The sequence below is a fragment of the Sciurus vulgaris genome (genome assembly GCF_902686455.1).
Source record: "Sciurus vulgaris genome assembly, chromosome: 17".
Lineage (NCBI taxonomy): Eukaryota > Metazoa > Chordata > Mammalia > Rodentia > Sciuridae > Sciurus > Sciurus vulgaris.
This window is the reverse complement of record NC_136478.1, coordinates 53,815,360-53,833,608: the sequence shown is the minus strand read 5'-3', so window position 1 is coordinate 53,833,608 and position 18,249 is coordinate 53,815,360. Positions and strand designations below refer to the sequence as shown.

Here is an 18,249-nt window from a genome sequence, read left to right as displayed (position 1 = left end):
TTCTCACAGGAGCTTAGTGAGATTTAAAGGTGACCTGTCAACACACCATGACTCCACACCTGGTGGGGCTCAGGAGGTTGGTAGGACAAAGCTCCAGGGAGCAAGGTGAATGGCATGGCTCCACTGTAACCAGGAGTCACACCCTCCCCTTAGTGCTGGCATCCCTGGGAGCAGGACCATCAGCTTTTGAGGCCTCTGGAGGAGGGGCTGGCTGGGGAATGGTTGGTGAAGAGATTGCAACTGCAGGAGTCCATTGTTGTAGAGGATGAATTCTGAGGGCACAGTTGAAGAGTTGGAGAAGTGTGAACAGGAAGTTTGGGCAGGCGAAACAAGAATTAAGTGGAGTGGAAGTCTAGAAAAGCCATATTCACTCCTGAAGGACTTAAGCAGATGGGTATGTGGTATACCTGTGGGATTTCAGGTGAGAAGCAAGGACTTAAATCAGAATTTGGGCCAGTTATTTTGATATATTAGAAAATCTTTTATATCATTGGTTCATTTATTGAAACAATTTAGTACATTAAATATAATATGTTAAATACTGTACATTAACACTATTTTTAAGCCCTGGAATTACATTTGCCAACTGTAAATACTTTCTTCCCACCCTCATGGATCATAGCCTAGTGACACAAATGTTCATTTTGCAAATGAAGAGAAAGTGTGGGGGGTCTTAGTGATAGAAGTCTATGGACCTTTGAGAATGTATAGCTGGTAGGTAGAGTGAGGGGCACTAACTTAGTTTACTTTTATTTATTTAATACTTGAGAACTTTGATATAAATGGTACCTACTCTCAAGTGCAAAGGGGAGTGTTTAATAAAAGGAAGCATGATTGATTATTGATTGAAAAACAGGAACTTAAAGATCAATATTGGTGATATTTATGGTTCCTGACTTAGAAAGATGCTTATACAGCAGTGTTTTGCATGCAGTTTTGTGGGATTCAGGACTGTGTGTCCTATTCATGAACCACAGCTTAAGAACACTGAGTGATTAGTGGCAAAAGACATTCAGCTTCCTAGGTAGTTGCTATTTTTGAGTAAGGACAGGTCACCCTCAGCAGTTTTTTGGATCAAAATTCCTGCCTAGTAGTCTTGGAAACAGGCTTTTTCCTGCTTAGAAGAGGCAGTCTAAGAAATCCCATTTATATGACAGTAATGACGGCGACTTTCTCCTAACTAAAATTTCTGCCCTCTAGAAATTAAAGGGTTGCCTGAAGACAAAGGGCTCATGATAAAAGGTTACATTGCTATCTTTTAATCTTTCAGAGTTTTCAGACCTAGTAATCATGATGTAACTGCAAGCTTTTGCTGTTTGTTTAACATACTGTGCTTATGGCTTTTCATATAGCATCACAATTTATTTTCTTAGTGAACCAATGAGTTGGGTGTAATTATGCCTAATAGAGATGGAATAAATCACCATTGAAAGAGATTGTGAAGGGCTGAGTGCAGTGGTGCACACCTGTAATCCCAGTGTCTCGGGAGGCTGAGGCAGGAGGATTACAAGTTCAAAGCCAGCCTCATCAACTTAGTGAGGCCCTAAGCAACTTAGGGAGACCCTGTTCCCATAAAATATAAAAAAAGGGCTGGGGATGTGACTCAGTGGTTAAGTGCCCCTGGTACCTTCCCCCTGACTCAAAAAAAAAAAAAACAAAACAAAACAAAACAAAACAAAACTGTGAAATGACAAAAATGTGTGTGTGTGTGTGTGTGTGTGTGTGTGTGTGTATGTGTGTGTGTGTGTAAAATATATATAAAAATATGTATATATACATATATATGTATGTATTCACATACATAGGTGTGTATTTCTGTGTTTAGATATATATGAATTGATAAAAATCCAGTAAAACCTGAGAATTTAGAATTCTAGTTCAGATATATATTTAGGTGAGAAAACCTAAGTCTCTTCTGAATTCAGTGCTTTTAAACCTATACATATTGCTTCTCATTAAGGCTAATATTTCATCCTCTGTCCCAGGCATTAGCAAAGTCCAATCTGTGGGCAGATCTGGCCCACTGCCTGTTGTTGTAAATAAAGTTTTATTATGATATAGTTACACTCATTTGTGTATTTACTTTCTGTAACTGCTTTCTCACTACAGCAGAGTTGAATACTTGTGATGATAGAAACTGTATGACCTACAGAGCCTAAAATATTTACTATCTGGCCTTAGACAGAAAAAAGTAATTCCCACTCCTATTAGTTTTTTGGGGGATTTGGAAGGATTTCTTAAGTAGGAATCAACATTGGTTTTTAAGGTGGAGAGAGAGTAGTTTATCTTGATTTTTATCTGGCATTCCTTTTTGGGGTTGCAAAATTAGATCCAGCATCCAAAACCCAAAGGCCCCTGTACAGCTTGATCATAATCCTGTGGACACTGATGATTTCAGGACAACTGCCAGATTATCAGATTTTCCTACTAACATCTGTCAAACATTTCCTTCTCCATGAACATTGAAAGGAAATGATACCCAGCTGAGCAGGAATATGTGTCCTGTTTTAGGAAGAAGTGAACTTCAAAATTGTAACCGTGGACTTTACTCATGAGGAGCAGGGTACTTGGAACCCTACCCAGGGGATCCCAGACAGAAGTGTGATCCTGGAGAACCACAGGAACCTGGTGTCTTGGGGTATGTATATAATCTCCCTTAATGAAGCTGTGTCTATTTAAATGTACTCACATCCTTGTTAAGAGGTGTGGGGTTCAGCAGCCAGAATGATTTTGTCCATGCATAGGTTGTGTCTGTGCTCATTATTTCCAATGAAGATTAAATTTTATTTGTAGGGTAGAAAAAGTATAGTTTCTTGGGCTTGAACTTATTTAGTTTTCATGATTCCTAAAGACCAAAGGCTGGAACCAGATTCTGCAGTGATTCTCTTTTGTCCCAAGCCTGGAGACCCAAAGTTCTATATATCTCTCCCCAACCATTTTTCAAGCCAGACACAATCTCCAAGTTGGAGCAAGGAGAAGAGTATAAAAAGAACTTCCAGAAGCATATGTCCTTTTGAGATCCAGACACATAGAGGCCATTATAGGCGTAGAAGGTTTGAAAAATCCCTGCAGGAGATGCCACATTTCCCCCACCCTCCTGGTGGACTGTACATAAGACCTCTCTTTCTAGGTATACTCACCATTGTATTACACAATAGCCACTAAGACTTCTGCCTCTGAGCAAACCTCCATTCTCTCTTGGTTGGAATCACAGGAATCCATGAGCCATATTAGTCTATAAGATATTTAGGGAACTGGGACCATAGTGCCTCATTCCTTTTTCTGCATTCATAAATGTAGTTTACTCATGTATTGTTAATATAGACTACGCTAGCAAGTTTTGTGCCTCCAGAAATTTCTAGAAATGTAGCTTCTAACCTGTTTTGGTGAATATGTGCCTAGCACAACTGACTGTAGGAATACCCTCCTGTTACGCTCCTGAGGATTGCAAGGTGAGGTTGAGATTCTGTAGATTCTGCATAGGTGATCTTATTTTGGAATTGGCACCTACTTGGCATTCAAAGTCTTGCTTATCCAGACAAAACTAAGGTAAAAATAGTTCCATTTGAATGCCCTATTTTACTTTTGGACTGTGGTAATTCTGTACTTACTGCTTATTTCCATCCTTTTGCTTTCTCAACCCAGGTTTTAGGTCTATAGCTGAAAACAAATCCTTTTTTTTTTTTTTCATATTTTTCTTATCAGCTTTATTCCACTATTCCAGCTCTAACATTTTTGTCTAGGATGTCTTACTTTGCTTTCTTCCAGACTTGGCAACTGCACTTGGAAGAAGAGAATCAACTTCAAAACAGAGCATTTTTGATATAGAACCATCCCCTGGAGTAAAGATAGAAAGGTTGACAAGAGATGATCCTTGGCTATCTTCATGTGAAGAAGTTCATGATTGTAAGGACCAGTTGGAAAAGCAACAGGAAAAGCAAGAGAGACTTTTTCAGGAAGTGGCAGTCACTCAAAGGAAAGCTAGTATTCATGAGAGAGTCTGTAAAAGTGATGAACTTGAGAAGAGTGATCTAAATTCCAGCCTTCTTTCACTCCCAGTGATACCCATAAGAAACCATTTTCATAAACATTTGTCACATATTAAAAAATCCCATCATAACTCTGTTATAAACAGTCACCAGAAGATTAACAACAGCGAGAAACTATGTGAAAATAATGAATGTGGAAAACTCCCTCAGAGCATTCACCTTATTCAGTTTACAAGAACTCAAAAAAGAGATAAGTCCTATGAATTTAGTGACACTATTCAACCTCTTAGCCATGGTGCACCCCTAAATATACATGAAAAAATTCACGCAGGTGGTAAAACCTTTGATTTTAAGGAATGTGGACAAGTTTTGAACCATGATATACCCTTTCATGAACAACAGAAAACTCCTGTTGAAGAGAGTCAGTTTAAATGTAGTAAAACTTCTCAGAATTCATCCCCCTCTCAGAACAGGAGATATAATTCTGAAGAAAAACCTTTTGAATGTAATCAGTGTGGGAAATCCTTCAGCTGGAGCTCACATCTTGTTGCACATCAAAGAACTCACACAGGGGAGAAACCTTATGAATGTAGCGAATGTGGAAAATCCTTCAGCCGGAGCTCACACCTTGTTTCCCACCAGAGAACTCACACTGGAGAGAAACCTTATAGATGTCATCAGTGTGGGAAATCCTTTAGCCAGAGCTACGTGCTTGTGGTGCACCAGAGAACTCATACTGGAGAGAAGCCTTATGAATGCAGCCAGTGTGGGAAATCATTCAGGCAGAGCTACAAACTTATTGCACATCAACGAACTCATACAGGAGAGAAGCCCTATGAGTGCAGTCAATGTGGGAAATCATTTATTCAGAGTTATAAACTTATTGCACATCAAAGAATTCACACTGGAGAAAAACCTTATGAATGCAACCAATGTGGGAAATCCTTTAGTCAAAGTTATAAACTTGTTGCACATCAGAGAACTCACACCGGAGAAAAACCCTTTGAATGTAATCAGTGTGGGAAATCTTTCAGCTGGAGCTCTCAGCTGGTGGCACATCAAAGAACTCACACTGGAGAGAAACCCTATGAATGTAATGAGTGTGGAAAATCTTTCAACCGCAGTTCTCACCTTGTCATGCATCAGAGAACTCATACCGGGGAAAAACCCTACGAATGTAATCAGTGTGGGAAATCCTTCAGCCAGAGTTATGTTCTTGTTGTACATCAGAGAACTCATACTGGAGAAAAGCCCTATGAATGCAATCAGTGTGGGAAATCCTTCAGGCAGAGTTCATGCCTTACTCAACACCAGAGAACTCATACTGGAGAGAAACCTTATGAATGTAATCAGTGTGGAAAAACATTCAGTTTGAGTGCACGACTTATTGTACATCAAAGAACTCACACTGGAGAGAAACCCTTTACATGTAATCAGTGTGGGAAAGCTTTCATTAACAGCTCTAAACTTATTAGGCATCAGGCAACTCATAATGAAGAGAAATCCTATGAATATAACTAGTTTGGAAACTTTTATCCAGAATTTATTGCTTTTGCTTTTATTTTGTTTTTAATTTATTTTAAGTAAGTGGTGGGAAGAACTAGTATAAAACTTATGCATGTGGAAAACCTTTTAGTTTAACCCTTTTTTATGGTATATCTGGAAGTGCATTTTGAAGAAAGGGGGAAAGCTATGACCTACATATTTTAACAATTTCATGAGCAATGTCAGACTTGGCCCTTATGAACATCCTGCAGATGTAATATATATCCTTTTCCTTGCAGTTAGCACTGAGACCTGAATCTGAGAGAAAACCAGAGAGCTAGACCTCTTTCCCCCCAAGAGTAAATGAAATGCTAACACTATGCTTATTGCAGGAAAGACTGAAAGAGTACTGTAGGTTGTAAAACTTAGGCTGGATAACAGTTTTCCAGAGTATCATTCTGCTACTTGAGTTCCCTGTTAGATAGTTTGGAATCTGTTTTGTATGGCACTTTCTTACAAGTGAAGATTTGTAAACATTAGGAAATTGGCCATGATATGAAATGGAAAACACAGGACCAGAATATAGAAATTTTCATTTCTAGAACCGTTATGATGTTTGCGTATAGATCAGAATTGAAAGGGATTATGGGTGTATTTAATTCATATTTTGGTTAATGCCAGGTCTTCTTTGTTTTTTGGGAATGTATGGTGTTTATTGTATGCTACAATACATGATATAATGAGCAAAACTTTGTCAAAACAACATAAAGCACAAAAATTCCCATCTTGTTTGACCATTTAGGAAAGATGGAACAACCAGATAGCAGGGTTATCTCAGGGTTCTGATATTCCCATTTCTCTTAGCATGAACAGACTGCTCCTTAGGGGTTGGATTCCCAGGAATATTCTTTGTTGAAATTAATTCCTTGGGAATAATGGGTAACTAGGATTTGGACCAGAAAGGGTCTGTATGAGCAGTTGAGAACACATGGGCAGTACAGAACTTATTTTCATATATTCAAAGCAGTATAAAGGAGCACTGTTTCCAAGGGGGTTTTTCCTCTCCTTGTTTGATGGAATTTCTTTTCTCTGGAATGTGTTACTAATATAAGTGTCCTCTCAGTGTGTGTGTGTGTGTGTGTGTGTGTGTGTGTGTGTGTGTGTGTGCTCTAGCGAAGTGCCCTTCACCTAAATTTAGCTTGCAAGAATGTTTTTTAGTAAAACAAATTTTGTAGGTTCTCTTCAGTTTTTAAGATTTGGTTCACATACCTTTATGACCCTTGTCCCTAAATCATGAGTTCTAATTCTGTAAATTACCATGTGCCTGAAGCCGCTGTTCTTAGATAATAACAAAACAAGTGAAGAGATGAACTGACAGCAGAGAAAAGATGTGAATTCTCTGAAGAAAAGAAGGAAAACCTAAAGTGACATCTCGTGGGGGTAATTAGTAAAATTCTGTCCCCATGAAATGACCCTAAGGAACTCTTTCTTTGAGGAATAAGCTAGAGAATTTACCAAACCTGACAGTGACAGAAGGTCTCGGGGGACAGTTGTTGAGGGCAGGAAAACTTGCTCCCATCCCAGGAGAATTGACTCTTAGTTCCTTCATTGACTGTTGGAGAGGCATGAAGTTATGGAAAACCTTAGTTTAACAGGGGAACCTAAAGAGCCTTCCCCCAAATTATAGATAAAACCAGAATTGGTGCTAAGTATAGCACCAATAAAATTTTCACTGGGCCTGTTGAATCTTACTTGTATTAATTAATATAAAGCCAGAGAGGATAAAATTAGACCCTGAAGATTTCAAGTTTTGGAAGTGATTTATTCCAAAGAAATTTCTTAAGTAAATGAAAATATTTCATCAATGAAGTGAAATTTTTAAGATCATAAAAGCATTTTGAAATGAGTGTGTGAGTGAGTGTGTGTGTGTGTGTGTGTGCGCGCGCATGTGCTGGCTACCTGGCAAGGTTGAATATGTGTCATGTTTGTGTCATAAATGTATCAGTTCTTTGGTGGTGATTTATGGTTGCCAAGTGCTTGAAGTAAAATAGATTTACTAATTAAACAAAAATGTTAGAATAATTTCTGTCATTTGCTCAATAATTTCCCTTTGCAAGAAAGGTGTGAGAATTCCAAAATGACCAATCAAAAATAAAGAGAAGTGTCAGCATATCAAAAATATGTAGTTAAACTTCTTAGCTTAAAGTTTAGGGCTAAGAAAGGGTATTCAATAACTTGATTTTAATCATACACACAGACTGAGCACCCCAATCTGAAAATCTGAAATCCCAAATGCTCCAAAATTCAAAACATTTTGAGTGCCAACATAATGCAACAAGTGGAAAATCCCACACCTGACCTTATGTGACAAGTTACAGTAAAAATACAGGCATACTTTAAGATACTGCATAAAATTACCTAAATTGGAAAGTGTAAATTGTGAAATTGTGAGGTATATATGAAACAAATGAATTTCATGTTTGGACTTGGGTCCCATTCCCAAGACTCCTCATTATGCATGTGCAAATATTCTAAAATCTGAAATTCGAAGTACTTCAGGTCCCAAGCAATTTGGATAAGAAATATTGAAACTCTGTACATATTTTACAGGCCAGATTTCTTTTCTTTCACTTTGCTGGGTACAATTAGAAATAAAGGTGACAAATGTTTTTAATACCTGGATGTTAAGAAATCTTCTTCTAGAACTAGTTTTTCAAAGAGTAAATCAAAACCGAATTTGAAACTGCCTAGGAATTATCTCTAACTGTACTGCACAAACAAAATATGTGTAAAAAAAATAAAACTGCCTAGGAAGCAGGGAGATGAGTCCTTTGGCTATAAGCTTTTCTTCTGGGTCTGCATTTGGTTCACATTCTTCACAACAACTTGCTTTCTGAGAGGACAAAGAACATACTACTCTTGCAAGACACTTTGTGGCAGTGTGAAACCCTATGGATGTCAATTTCTGAACTGCCCCGGCCCGCAGGACATCAACGGGTACCTGGAGGGGGGTGCTGGGATTGAAAGAGACAAGAGACACGAGAAATGGAGACAAGACAAAAGCCTGATCAAGTGTCTCGTTTATTAGAGGAATAAACACAGTTAATATAAAGTACAGAAACCAATCAGAGTAAAGCGCGCGAAGGCAAGACTAGTCTCGCGCCAGAACTCCAATAAAGGAAGTGTAGTTGTCCAATCATGAAGCACCACGCAATCTAGTGTGATGCACCTGGTATAGTCTGACAGGTGTGTAAACAGGTAATGGCACGCCCCGCCAGCATCCGGCAGGCGCCATCTTAGCTCAGCATGAGGCACGGCAGGGGGCGTGACCATGAGCCAAGGCACGTGACCTTGAGGCAAGGCAGGGCGCGTGACCTGCCGGCTCCGGACAGGTCCCCCTTTTTTATTTTATAGGGCTGGAGTGACAATCGCTCGGGAACTGCACCTGTCTTAGGTTGTCCGTGCCAGAGCAGCATCCTTACCCGTCATTGGATAATGAGGCTCTTGCCCTCATTTCCTGTCTTAGGTTGGTATGCGCTCCCACGAATCTTACCCGTCATTGGCTGACCAGTTCAGCGCACAGGGGTGATGGTCTATTGCGATCTAATATTGATCAAATGTTGCACCATCACAATCCATCATCTCCAGCCGATGGCAATGAACCTGAATAGGTTTTGCCTGTATAGCCTCAATTTGAGCTTTGATGAAAGCCATAATCTTGTTGAATATCAAAGGACCTATAGATATGACTAGCAGCAAGCAAAGGAGGGGACCTAAGAAGGGAAGGAGATAGGGAAGGAGTCCACTGAATCCGGTCCATAGTGGATTATCAGCCAGTGCTCGTCGGTGTTTATCTAGGTCTTCTTGCAGCTGTTTGATCTTGTCCTTAACGATTCCTGACTTGTTGGCATAGAAGCAGCACTTCTCTTGCAAAGCCAAACAAATGCCTCCCTGTTTGGCAGTTAGAAGGTCTAAACCTCTTCTATTTTGTAGGACCACTTCTGCCAAGGAATCTACCTGATCTTGAAGATCTTGTATGGTGCTTGAGAGTATCTGTACATCAGAAATCAATTGTCTGGATAATTTAGTATATTGATTAAGAGAGACCCCCAAACCAGCAGTACCTGAGGCCACTGCTGTAGTTATTCCAAGTCCTGCAAGTAGAGGAATGAAAGTGACAGTGCGTTTAGGTCACCCTGTAATGTAGTCAATTGTTGGTATAGGGACAGGCTCATCTCCTGGAATAATGTCTACATCTGGGAGTAAGGCAGCTAAGACACATAGTCCAGTCCAGTTAATAGGCAGTTGAGTAAAAGCCTTATTACCTCCACAAACGAACACAGTGCCATTAGGGGGGCACAATGGCTGTGAAAGATTGAATGTCTTAGAACAACCACTAAAGGTTATAGTCCCTACGTCTAAATCCCAGGTGTAATTATAGCCAGGTGAAAAGAAGCAAGTAGTATTGGAGTACATGAATGGCTGTACTAGAAATGGTGGAGTCGGTAAGCAATTTCTACCAGCAAAACTGGACCAAGATGCATCGATTGGTCATAGTCTTATAACTTATCACTATGAGGTTGGTAGCAGAGTTATTTCTATAATCAATTGGGATAGCTAGTGGAACAGGATATCCTTGCTGAAGGCAAAGCCAACAATCTACAGTCAAGGGAGAGTTGGACCGATTAAGCAAGGCGTGAGTGGCCTCAAGGATATCATATGTGGCAGGGTCTAGCTCAGAAGGTCTGTGGTTGGGTAATGCTAGTGGGTGATATAACAGACTGGGATGCAGTTCCTCGTACATCCGTTGAATTTTTTCATGGACTTGCTTGGCTCTATTAGAATCTTGGGGGCCTCCTCCATCAGACACATGTAGGGGTGCCGTAGTAGACCAGCAAACTGTTTTCCCCACTAGGTCTGCAGGACATGAGGCAACACTTAATTTTCCAGGATTATTAGACCAGTCCCCTCCAGTTGATCCTGGATGGGACTTTATTAAGGTAGTAGTAAAATAGGTTTTGTTCCCTGAAGAACAGGTCTGAGCTGAGGAATAACAAGAGCTATGGAAGGAAGTGTGAAAGGTCGTGCATGAACAAGGTGCATACTTGCCATTAACTGAGGGAATAATCTGTGGTTTTTCGATACAGTACCACAGTGTGTGTGTTGTCCAAAATGCGATGTGACTGCCACAATCTATCTCTATGTGTTGTTTCGGGAGATTACCGATGTATGACGGCTTGTGACTTGCCTCATCAGTACTCATTATAAATCCTCCCTCACACTTACATGGTTTGTTTTTGAGCTCCAGTAAATACTCACGAGCCTTAGCAGGGTCCTCAAACCCTGCATGGCTGTAGGAGAGCAGTGAACAGGCAGCCATCATCCAGAGAAGCAATGTTTTGTTCATTCCTGTGGAAGGAAAAGACTCTCAGGAATGATTTTTATCCCTGGAGGAGGTAACTTCATTAACTTGGCGTACAAGGCGCTCTGGCAGCCATCTGGCTGCATCAGCTTTTTGAGAGAAGATGCAGACTGAACCTCGACCCCAGATTAAGTCTGGACCATGCTATGAACCATCCAACGGATCTTTCCATTTTACCATGGCAAAATGTTTTTGAGATTCCGGGTGCCAGAAACGATCAGCGGCAGATTTCCCATGATCATCCATTTTTAAAAAATTGAGAATGAGTAAAACATGATTGAGTATATTACGGGAAAAACCCTTGATTGGGTACCATTCCCCCTTTTTTATTTTATCAATAGTAGTTTTAAGAGAGAGATGTGCTCTCTCAACCATTCCTTGGCCTTGAGGATTATAAGGAATTCCGGTGACATGTTGAATTTGTAATTTTTCACAAAATTTTTAGAGGGTTTTTGCTGTATATCCAGGGCCGTTATCTGTTTTAATCTGTTTAGGTATGCCCAAGACTGAGAAACAATGTAATAGATGGGCAATTACATGTTTCGTTGCTTCTCCAGCCTGAAGTGTAGCCAATATAAATCCACTAAATGTATCTATGCAAACATGAATATATTTTAGATTACCAAACTCTAAAAAAATGGGTAACATCCATTTGCCACACCATGTTAGGAACAAGGCCTTTAGGATTAACTCCTAGATGTGGAACTGGTAGATGAGTAGCACATGTGGTACACCCTTTTATTATTTGCCTTGCTTGTTCCCTAGTGATTTTATAGAGTAACCTAAGAGAGCGGGCATTTAAATGATGTAGGTTATGAGTGTCTTGAGCTTCCTTAATATTATCTGAAAAAGCTACTGCGACCATTTTGGTGGCTGTGTCAGCAATTCTATTGCCCTTAACTAATGGCCCCGGAAGGCCAGAGTGAGCTCTGATGTGTCCAATAAACAAAGGTTCCCCTCTATTATGAATGAGTGTCTGACATTGAAGGAACAGTGATGCTGTTTTAGAAACATGTCTGATCTGAGAGACAGTTTCAAGGAGTGGCACCAAGTGTGCTAAGTAGGCACTGTCTGTGTAGATATTAAGGGGTTGATTGGGAAAGGCAGATAAAACTGCAATAAGAGCCTGTAATTCAACAAGTTGGGCAGATGTACATTTTGTCTGGAAAGTGACAGTTCTATCAAGGAAGGTGTAAGCAGCTGTTCCTGTGGATGATCCATCAGTAAAGACAACAAGAGCGTTGTGTAAGGGCTCCCTTCTAATAATACGAGGGAACACAAAAGGATGTAGTTTGCAAAACTGAACCAATTTATTTGGTGGATAATGATTATCTATATCACCTGTGAATGAGGCACAAGCTATAGGCCAGGTGTCAGTATTTTGTAACAGCCAATTGACCTGAGATCGGGTGTAGGGTTGAATAATCTTATATGGCTCTATTCCAAAATATTTTCTAGAATCTTCTCTTCCCATGATAATCAGATCAGCTACTGCATCATAATAAGGCAATAGCACTTTTTTGGGTGAGGAAGGAAGATGAATCCACATAATAGGATTATCTTGCCAGAAAAGACCAGTTGGAGTGATGGAAGTATTAAATATATTGAGCGTTAAGGGATGAGAATAATCAATATTGGTAACAAATTGACCTGCAATAGCATCCTCCACCTTTTTAAGAGCAGCTAATGCATCAGGAGATATAGTCCTGGATGATTGTGGATTAGGGTCTCCTTTTAATACCTCAAACAATGGTTTTAACTCCCCTGTGGTTAATTTAAGATATGGTCAAGCCAATTTATATCACCTAGAAGCTTCTGGAAGTCATTAAGTGTATTTAAATGATCTCCTGATTGTTGCCTTTTGATTAATAATCCTAGACCCATTGAGCAGGAAACCTAGGTAAGTATAAGGGTCTTGTAGCTGAACTTTTTCTGGAGCAATTTGTAGTCCTACTGCAGTCAGCTGCTGTTTAAGTTGTGTGAGACATAGTAATACCTGTTCTCCTGATTGTCCTGCTATGAGTATATCATCCATATAATGAATAATATACATTTGTTTCCAAGAATCTCTAATAGGCTGTAAGGCACGAGCAACAAATTTTTGGCATAAGGTTGGACTATTAGCCATTCCTTGTGGCAATACCTTCCACTGATATCTTTTCATAGGTTCTCTAAAATTTATTGATGGTAGTCTAAAAGCAAATCTTTTTTGATCATCTACATGTAGAGGGATAGTAAAAAAACAGTCTTTAAGGTCAATAATTACCTTAAAATATCCTTGAGGGATGGCTACAGGAGATGGCAGCCCTGGTTGCAGGGCTCCCATGAGCACCATAGTGACATTGACAGCCCTTAAGTCCTGTAGTAATCTCCATTTACCAGATTTTTTCTTAATTACAAATATAGGAGTATTCCAAGGAGAATTACTCTCTATGATATGTCCGGCTGTTAGCTGTTCCTGCACTAACATTCGAGCAGCTTCAAGTTTTTCAGAAGTTAGCGGCCATTGATCAACCCAAACTGGTTCATCTGATTTCCAAGTTATTGGATCTGCACACAGTTGGGGTGCAGCATGTCAATGGCCGAAATCAAAAATTTCCCAAGCCTTTTCTGTCAATCTGTCCTACATTGGGAATGGGATGTAAAATACCATTTTCGGCCTTTCCTAGCCCTTTTCCTGTTGTATATCCCTGAGATAGCATTTGGGCAGCAACCGTTTCATTGGGGCTGCACATGATTACTTTCATCTGAGATAATAGGTCTCTTCCCCACAAATTAGCAGGCAAATGAGGTATGATATAAGGCTTAATGAGACCTGTGTTGTTTTCTTTGTCTCTCCAAGTGAGGTATTTAGAACTCTGCTTTGGATTTGTACTTTGACCAATACCCCTAAGATTAGTCATAGTTTCTGTGGTAGGCCAAGAAGAAGGCCAATCCTCTTGTTTAATTATGGTCACATCTGCTCCTGTATCTATTAGACCTGTAAAGGACTTGCCATCTAGCCATAAGGTCAAAGAAAGTTTTTGATCAGTTATGTGTTGTACCCAATATACATTAGAGGATCCAAAACTTCCATTTCCTCTTCTAGGATTTTGAACTGGGTGTTTGGTTGGAACTAATGGTAACAGTATCAGCTGTGCTATTCTTTTTCCCTGAGTAACAGTAATAATGTTGTTATCTGTTTTAGCCATGATCTTAATTTCCCCAAGAAATCTTGATCTACAACTCCTGGGAGTACTTGTAAACCTTTCATGGTAGAACTACTTCTTCCTAAAATTAAGCCAAAGTAACCTGAGGGCAATGGGCCAAAAATTCCAGTATTCAAGGCTTGAGGGCCCATGTCAGGAGTTAATATGACATGGGAGGTGGAACTGAGGTCCAATCCTGCACTCCCTGGGATTGCTCTACTGAGGTCTGAAATGGATTGTTGTTGCTGCTGTTGGCTGGAATGAAACTGATTGCCCCATATGCTTGTTTCCGGGCCTGAGGCGGGCCCCTCCTCCTGTTTCCCTGATGTGGCGGAAGGGGATTTACCTGATTGTCTCTTTTGGACTTGCATTCATTAGCCCAATGTTTTCCTCTCTTGCACCTAGGGCAGAGACCAGGTATTTTGGCCTCAAGAGTTTTTTGTAAATCTGATCTGCAGTCTTTGGCAAAGTGTCCGCCCTTGCCACATTTAAAACAGGCCCTTTTGTTTTTGTCTTTATTATTAAGAAAATCCCTCACTGTCTGTCCACTAAAAGCAGCTGCCATTGCTAAGCCCTGTTGATAAGAAGGTACTATATCTGAGCAGACAAATATATCCTGTTAAATCTGTCTTCTTTCTGTATGGTCTTATAGCGGCTTGGCATGCAGGGTTGGCATTTTCATAAGCAAGTTGCTTGACATAGTCAAGACCTGCATCAGAACTGCCAAAAATACAACCAGCCGTTGTTATAAGTCTGTGAACAAAGTCAGCAAAGGGCTCATCAAAGCCTTGTTTGACTCCTGTAAGAGACATGCTGATGTCTCCCTTAACAGGCAATTTTCTCCAGGCCTTAGTGGCTGCGGCCTGTATCTGAGCATACGCTCCAGGGTCGTACTGCATCTGATTGTCTGTGGTTTCATAATCACCTACTCCAGTGAGCATATCAAAAGTCCACCCATTTCCCACTTGTTGATTTCTTTTAGCTGTCTCTTTGCAATTTTCAAAATATTCAGACTTCCAAAGCAAGAAGTCACCTCCAGTCAGGGTGGCTCTAACTAAAGTATTCCAATCCTGTGGTGTTAACCAATTTTCTGCTATGGAGTCTAAAATAGCAAGGGTGTATGGCGCTGTAGCTCCATACTGAGAAACAGCAGTTTTTAATTCTTTTATGATAGTAAAATCAAAGCCAGTGTGGTGCCTCCAGGCTTGTCCCTGGTTATCCCTTGTCTCAGTAACAGGGAAAGCACTTAGCGGAGGGGGTTTTAAATCCCTGTTGATTAAGGGAACTCCTCCTCTTGGACACTGTTGTCCAGATAGAATTTGAGGGCGAATATCCCTTTTAAATCCATCAAGACTAGGCACTGCCTCATTGCCTGTCTTTAATTTTTGTAACCTGGTAATCAGAGCTTGGTATTGTTCCTCTAGATTTATTTGTTCCTCCAAATGTTTAATTTTTTCTTTAAGGTCCTCCTTTGGATCTATCATCGCCATTGCCATAGGAGCAGAGTGTGCGCGATAGGGAGGTGGATATGAGAAAACAGACTGTCCTTGTTTAAGCGGGCAGTCAGGATTAGGATATTTTGAGGCTTCCTCATTTATGAGGTCCAAATCAACTTCCTCATCATCTATTTTATTCTCGTTTGAAGGGTCTTTAAATCGAGTCAATGAAGGATAAATCTTAGGTGGAGCTTTGTTCTGATGTTGAGTTTTCTTTTTAACATCCGTGCTGCCTGCATCTGGAAAAGGACTTGTAACTTTCTCATCTTCACTCTCAAGGGAAATAAGATCTCCCTCCCCCTTTTCCTCAGAGGGCTCTCCCTGAAGATCCTGTTCTGATGCTGCTTTTAAAATGTCCTCTGTCTGAGTAACTGCTGCTGCTATATCAGAATTATTTGTTGTATGTTCTAAAAGTTCCTTTATGAGACTCCAGTAAGCAAAAGCTGTAATAGGAACTTTATCTGGGCCAAACGTTCTGTGAAAATCTCCCAAAGCATCTCCCACCCTATTCCAACTTCTTATATTAATGCTTCCTTCTTGTGAGAACCACGGACAGGTGTCCTTAATAAGGTCAAAAAACTTAAAAAGATCATTACTCTTAATCTTTACTCCCCGTGTCTTTAAAGCTTCTTTTAATTGCTTAACAAAAACTTTATGCTTACTTAATTCTTGTCCCATAGTTAGGCGCTACTGTACCTTTAAGAACGGCACGGCAGGCTCCCGCGGCGAACTTTGTCGAACTGACTTTCACTTTCACTTTTTTTTTTTCCTTCGGCCAAACACTTACACGCCTCTTCCCTCGCGAATTCCCCCGTATCCGAAGCCCCATGTTGGGCGCCACTTGCCCCAGCCCGCAGGACATCAACGGGTACCCGGAGGCGGGGTGCTGGGATTGAAAGAGACAAGAGACACGAGAAATGGAGACAAGACAAAAGCCTGATCAAGTCTCGTTTATTAGAGGAATAAACACAGTTAATATAAAGTGCAGAAACCAATCAGAGTAAAGCGCGCGAAGGCAAGACTAGTCTCGCGCCAGAACTCCAATAAGGAAGTGTAGTTGTCCAATCATGAAGCACCACGCAATCTAGTGTGATGCACCTGGTATAGTCTGACAGGTGTGTAAACAGGTAATGGCACGCCCCACCAACATCTGGCAGGCGCCATCTTAGCTCAGCATGAGGCGCGGCAGGGGGCGTGACCATGAGTCAAAGCGCCTGACTATGAGCCAAGGCGCCGTGACCATGAGCCAAGGCGCGTGACTTTGAGGCAAGGCAGGGCGCGTGACCTGCCGGCTCCGGACACTGAACTTCCTGTAGTTTTAAAAAATGTCGAGGACATGCCATTAACTTGAATTGCTAGTTTATTTTTTATTTTTTAAATGACAGTGATACATGCAGGTGATCATAAGTGGAGGTGTTGAAATTTTAATAGTTAAGGTTAAGATGAAATAGAACCACATCTATGGAAAAGCCAGAATTGTTTCCTGATGAAATTTCAAATTCATTTATCTGACATAACTGTTCCCTACTAATTGTATGAAGATTCCATTACTGATGTAGGTGTATGTATTATTTTTATGTTCTTTGGGGGTGGAGGGAGTTGCAATCCCTTTTTATAATCTCATGCTTTAATTAGATGCAAGTTTAATTTGCTGATAGTGTTGATCATCTGGACCTGTATGAACACACCAGTTCCAAGATGTGTTCCACAGAAGTTGGGCACCCAGCCAGGTTTAGTGGTGCATGCTTGTAATCCCAGTGGTTTGGGAGCCTGAGGCAGGAGGATTGTGAGTTTAAAGCCAGCCTCAGCAACATAACAAGGCCCTAAGCAACTCAGTGAGACCCTGTCTAGATAAAATACAAAAAGGGCTGAAGGTGTAGATCAGTGGTTAAGGGACCCTAGGTTCAATCCCCAGTACCAAAAAAATATAAAACAAAAAATTGGGCACCAAGATCACCACAGCTTCCCCGTGTGGTACAGCCTCTGCCCATGCATAAGTATCCTGTGTCCCTCTACAGAAAGAGGCTGCTAGGATGGGAAGGTAGGCAACACTGTGTGTGGGGTGTTGTTCTCTGTTTACACTGGACAAAGTGCGGTTGTACATTGTTTTATTTAAAAGGTATATTATTGTTTCTGACTTTAAATGAAACTAAATTGTGATTATGTATGAGACACTCAAATTGGTTAGAAAACATTAAATTAAAACTTTTTAAAGTAAAAGATGGTGACTAGGTTGCAGCAGAGTTAAGTTGTAAACAGCAACATTAGTTCACGCCCTTACAGACTGAGCAGCCTCTCGGGTCACATCTTACCCTGTGGACTCATCCATTGTGCAGCAGATCATCTGGAACCAAGGCTCTGGAGAGCGGCTCACCTTAAGGCAGAAAAGTAAAAGGGACATAACACTTTATGGCCATAAGTAACCTCTCAGAGACATCTGTGTCATGTGACATAAGCCACAGGGGCCCTTGTCCCAAGCAGAGCCAGCCAGGCAGGAGCTCTGATCATTGAGAAAGCATTAGTCATGGACACATGGGTGGAGCTAGGTCTGCCTAGAACCTTCGGTCTATTGTGAGATGCAGGATCAAGAGTGGTAAGGCACAAACTGGGATTCTAATAGTTTTCACAAAAGATATTTTATATTGATCAGTCCAAAGTATCCTGTGTGA

At 40.6% G+C, this 18,249-nt stretch overlaps 1 protein-coding gene across 4 annotated transcripts in view; it reads left to right on the top strand.

The window, feature by feature from the left end:
• ZNF180 (zinc finger protein 180) overlaps window positions 1-18,249 on the top strand; it is a 44,350-nt gene that overhangs the window by 11,671 nt on the left and 14,430 nt on the right. For 2 of the 4 annotated variants that reach the window (XR_013760459.1, XR_013760460.1), the window contains 2 exons: window positions 2,512-2,638; window positions 3,769-5,619. The exons of 1 other annotated variant lie outside the window; for it this stretch is intronic. Coding sequence is in view for 1 of the 3 variants with exons in the window: in XM_079119012.1 (XP_078975138.1) it covers window positions 2,512-2,638; window positions 3,744-3,823 (207 nt within the window). In the remaining 2 variants the exon portion in view is untranslated. Of the gene's footprint in view, window positions 1-2,511; window positions 2,639-3,743; window positions 5,620-18,249 lie in introns of those variants that run through there. One more of the 4 variants, XM_079119012.1, reaches the window with a different exon arrangement.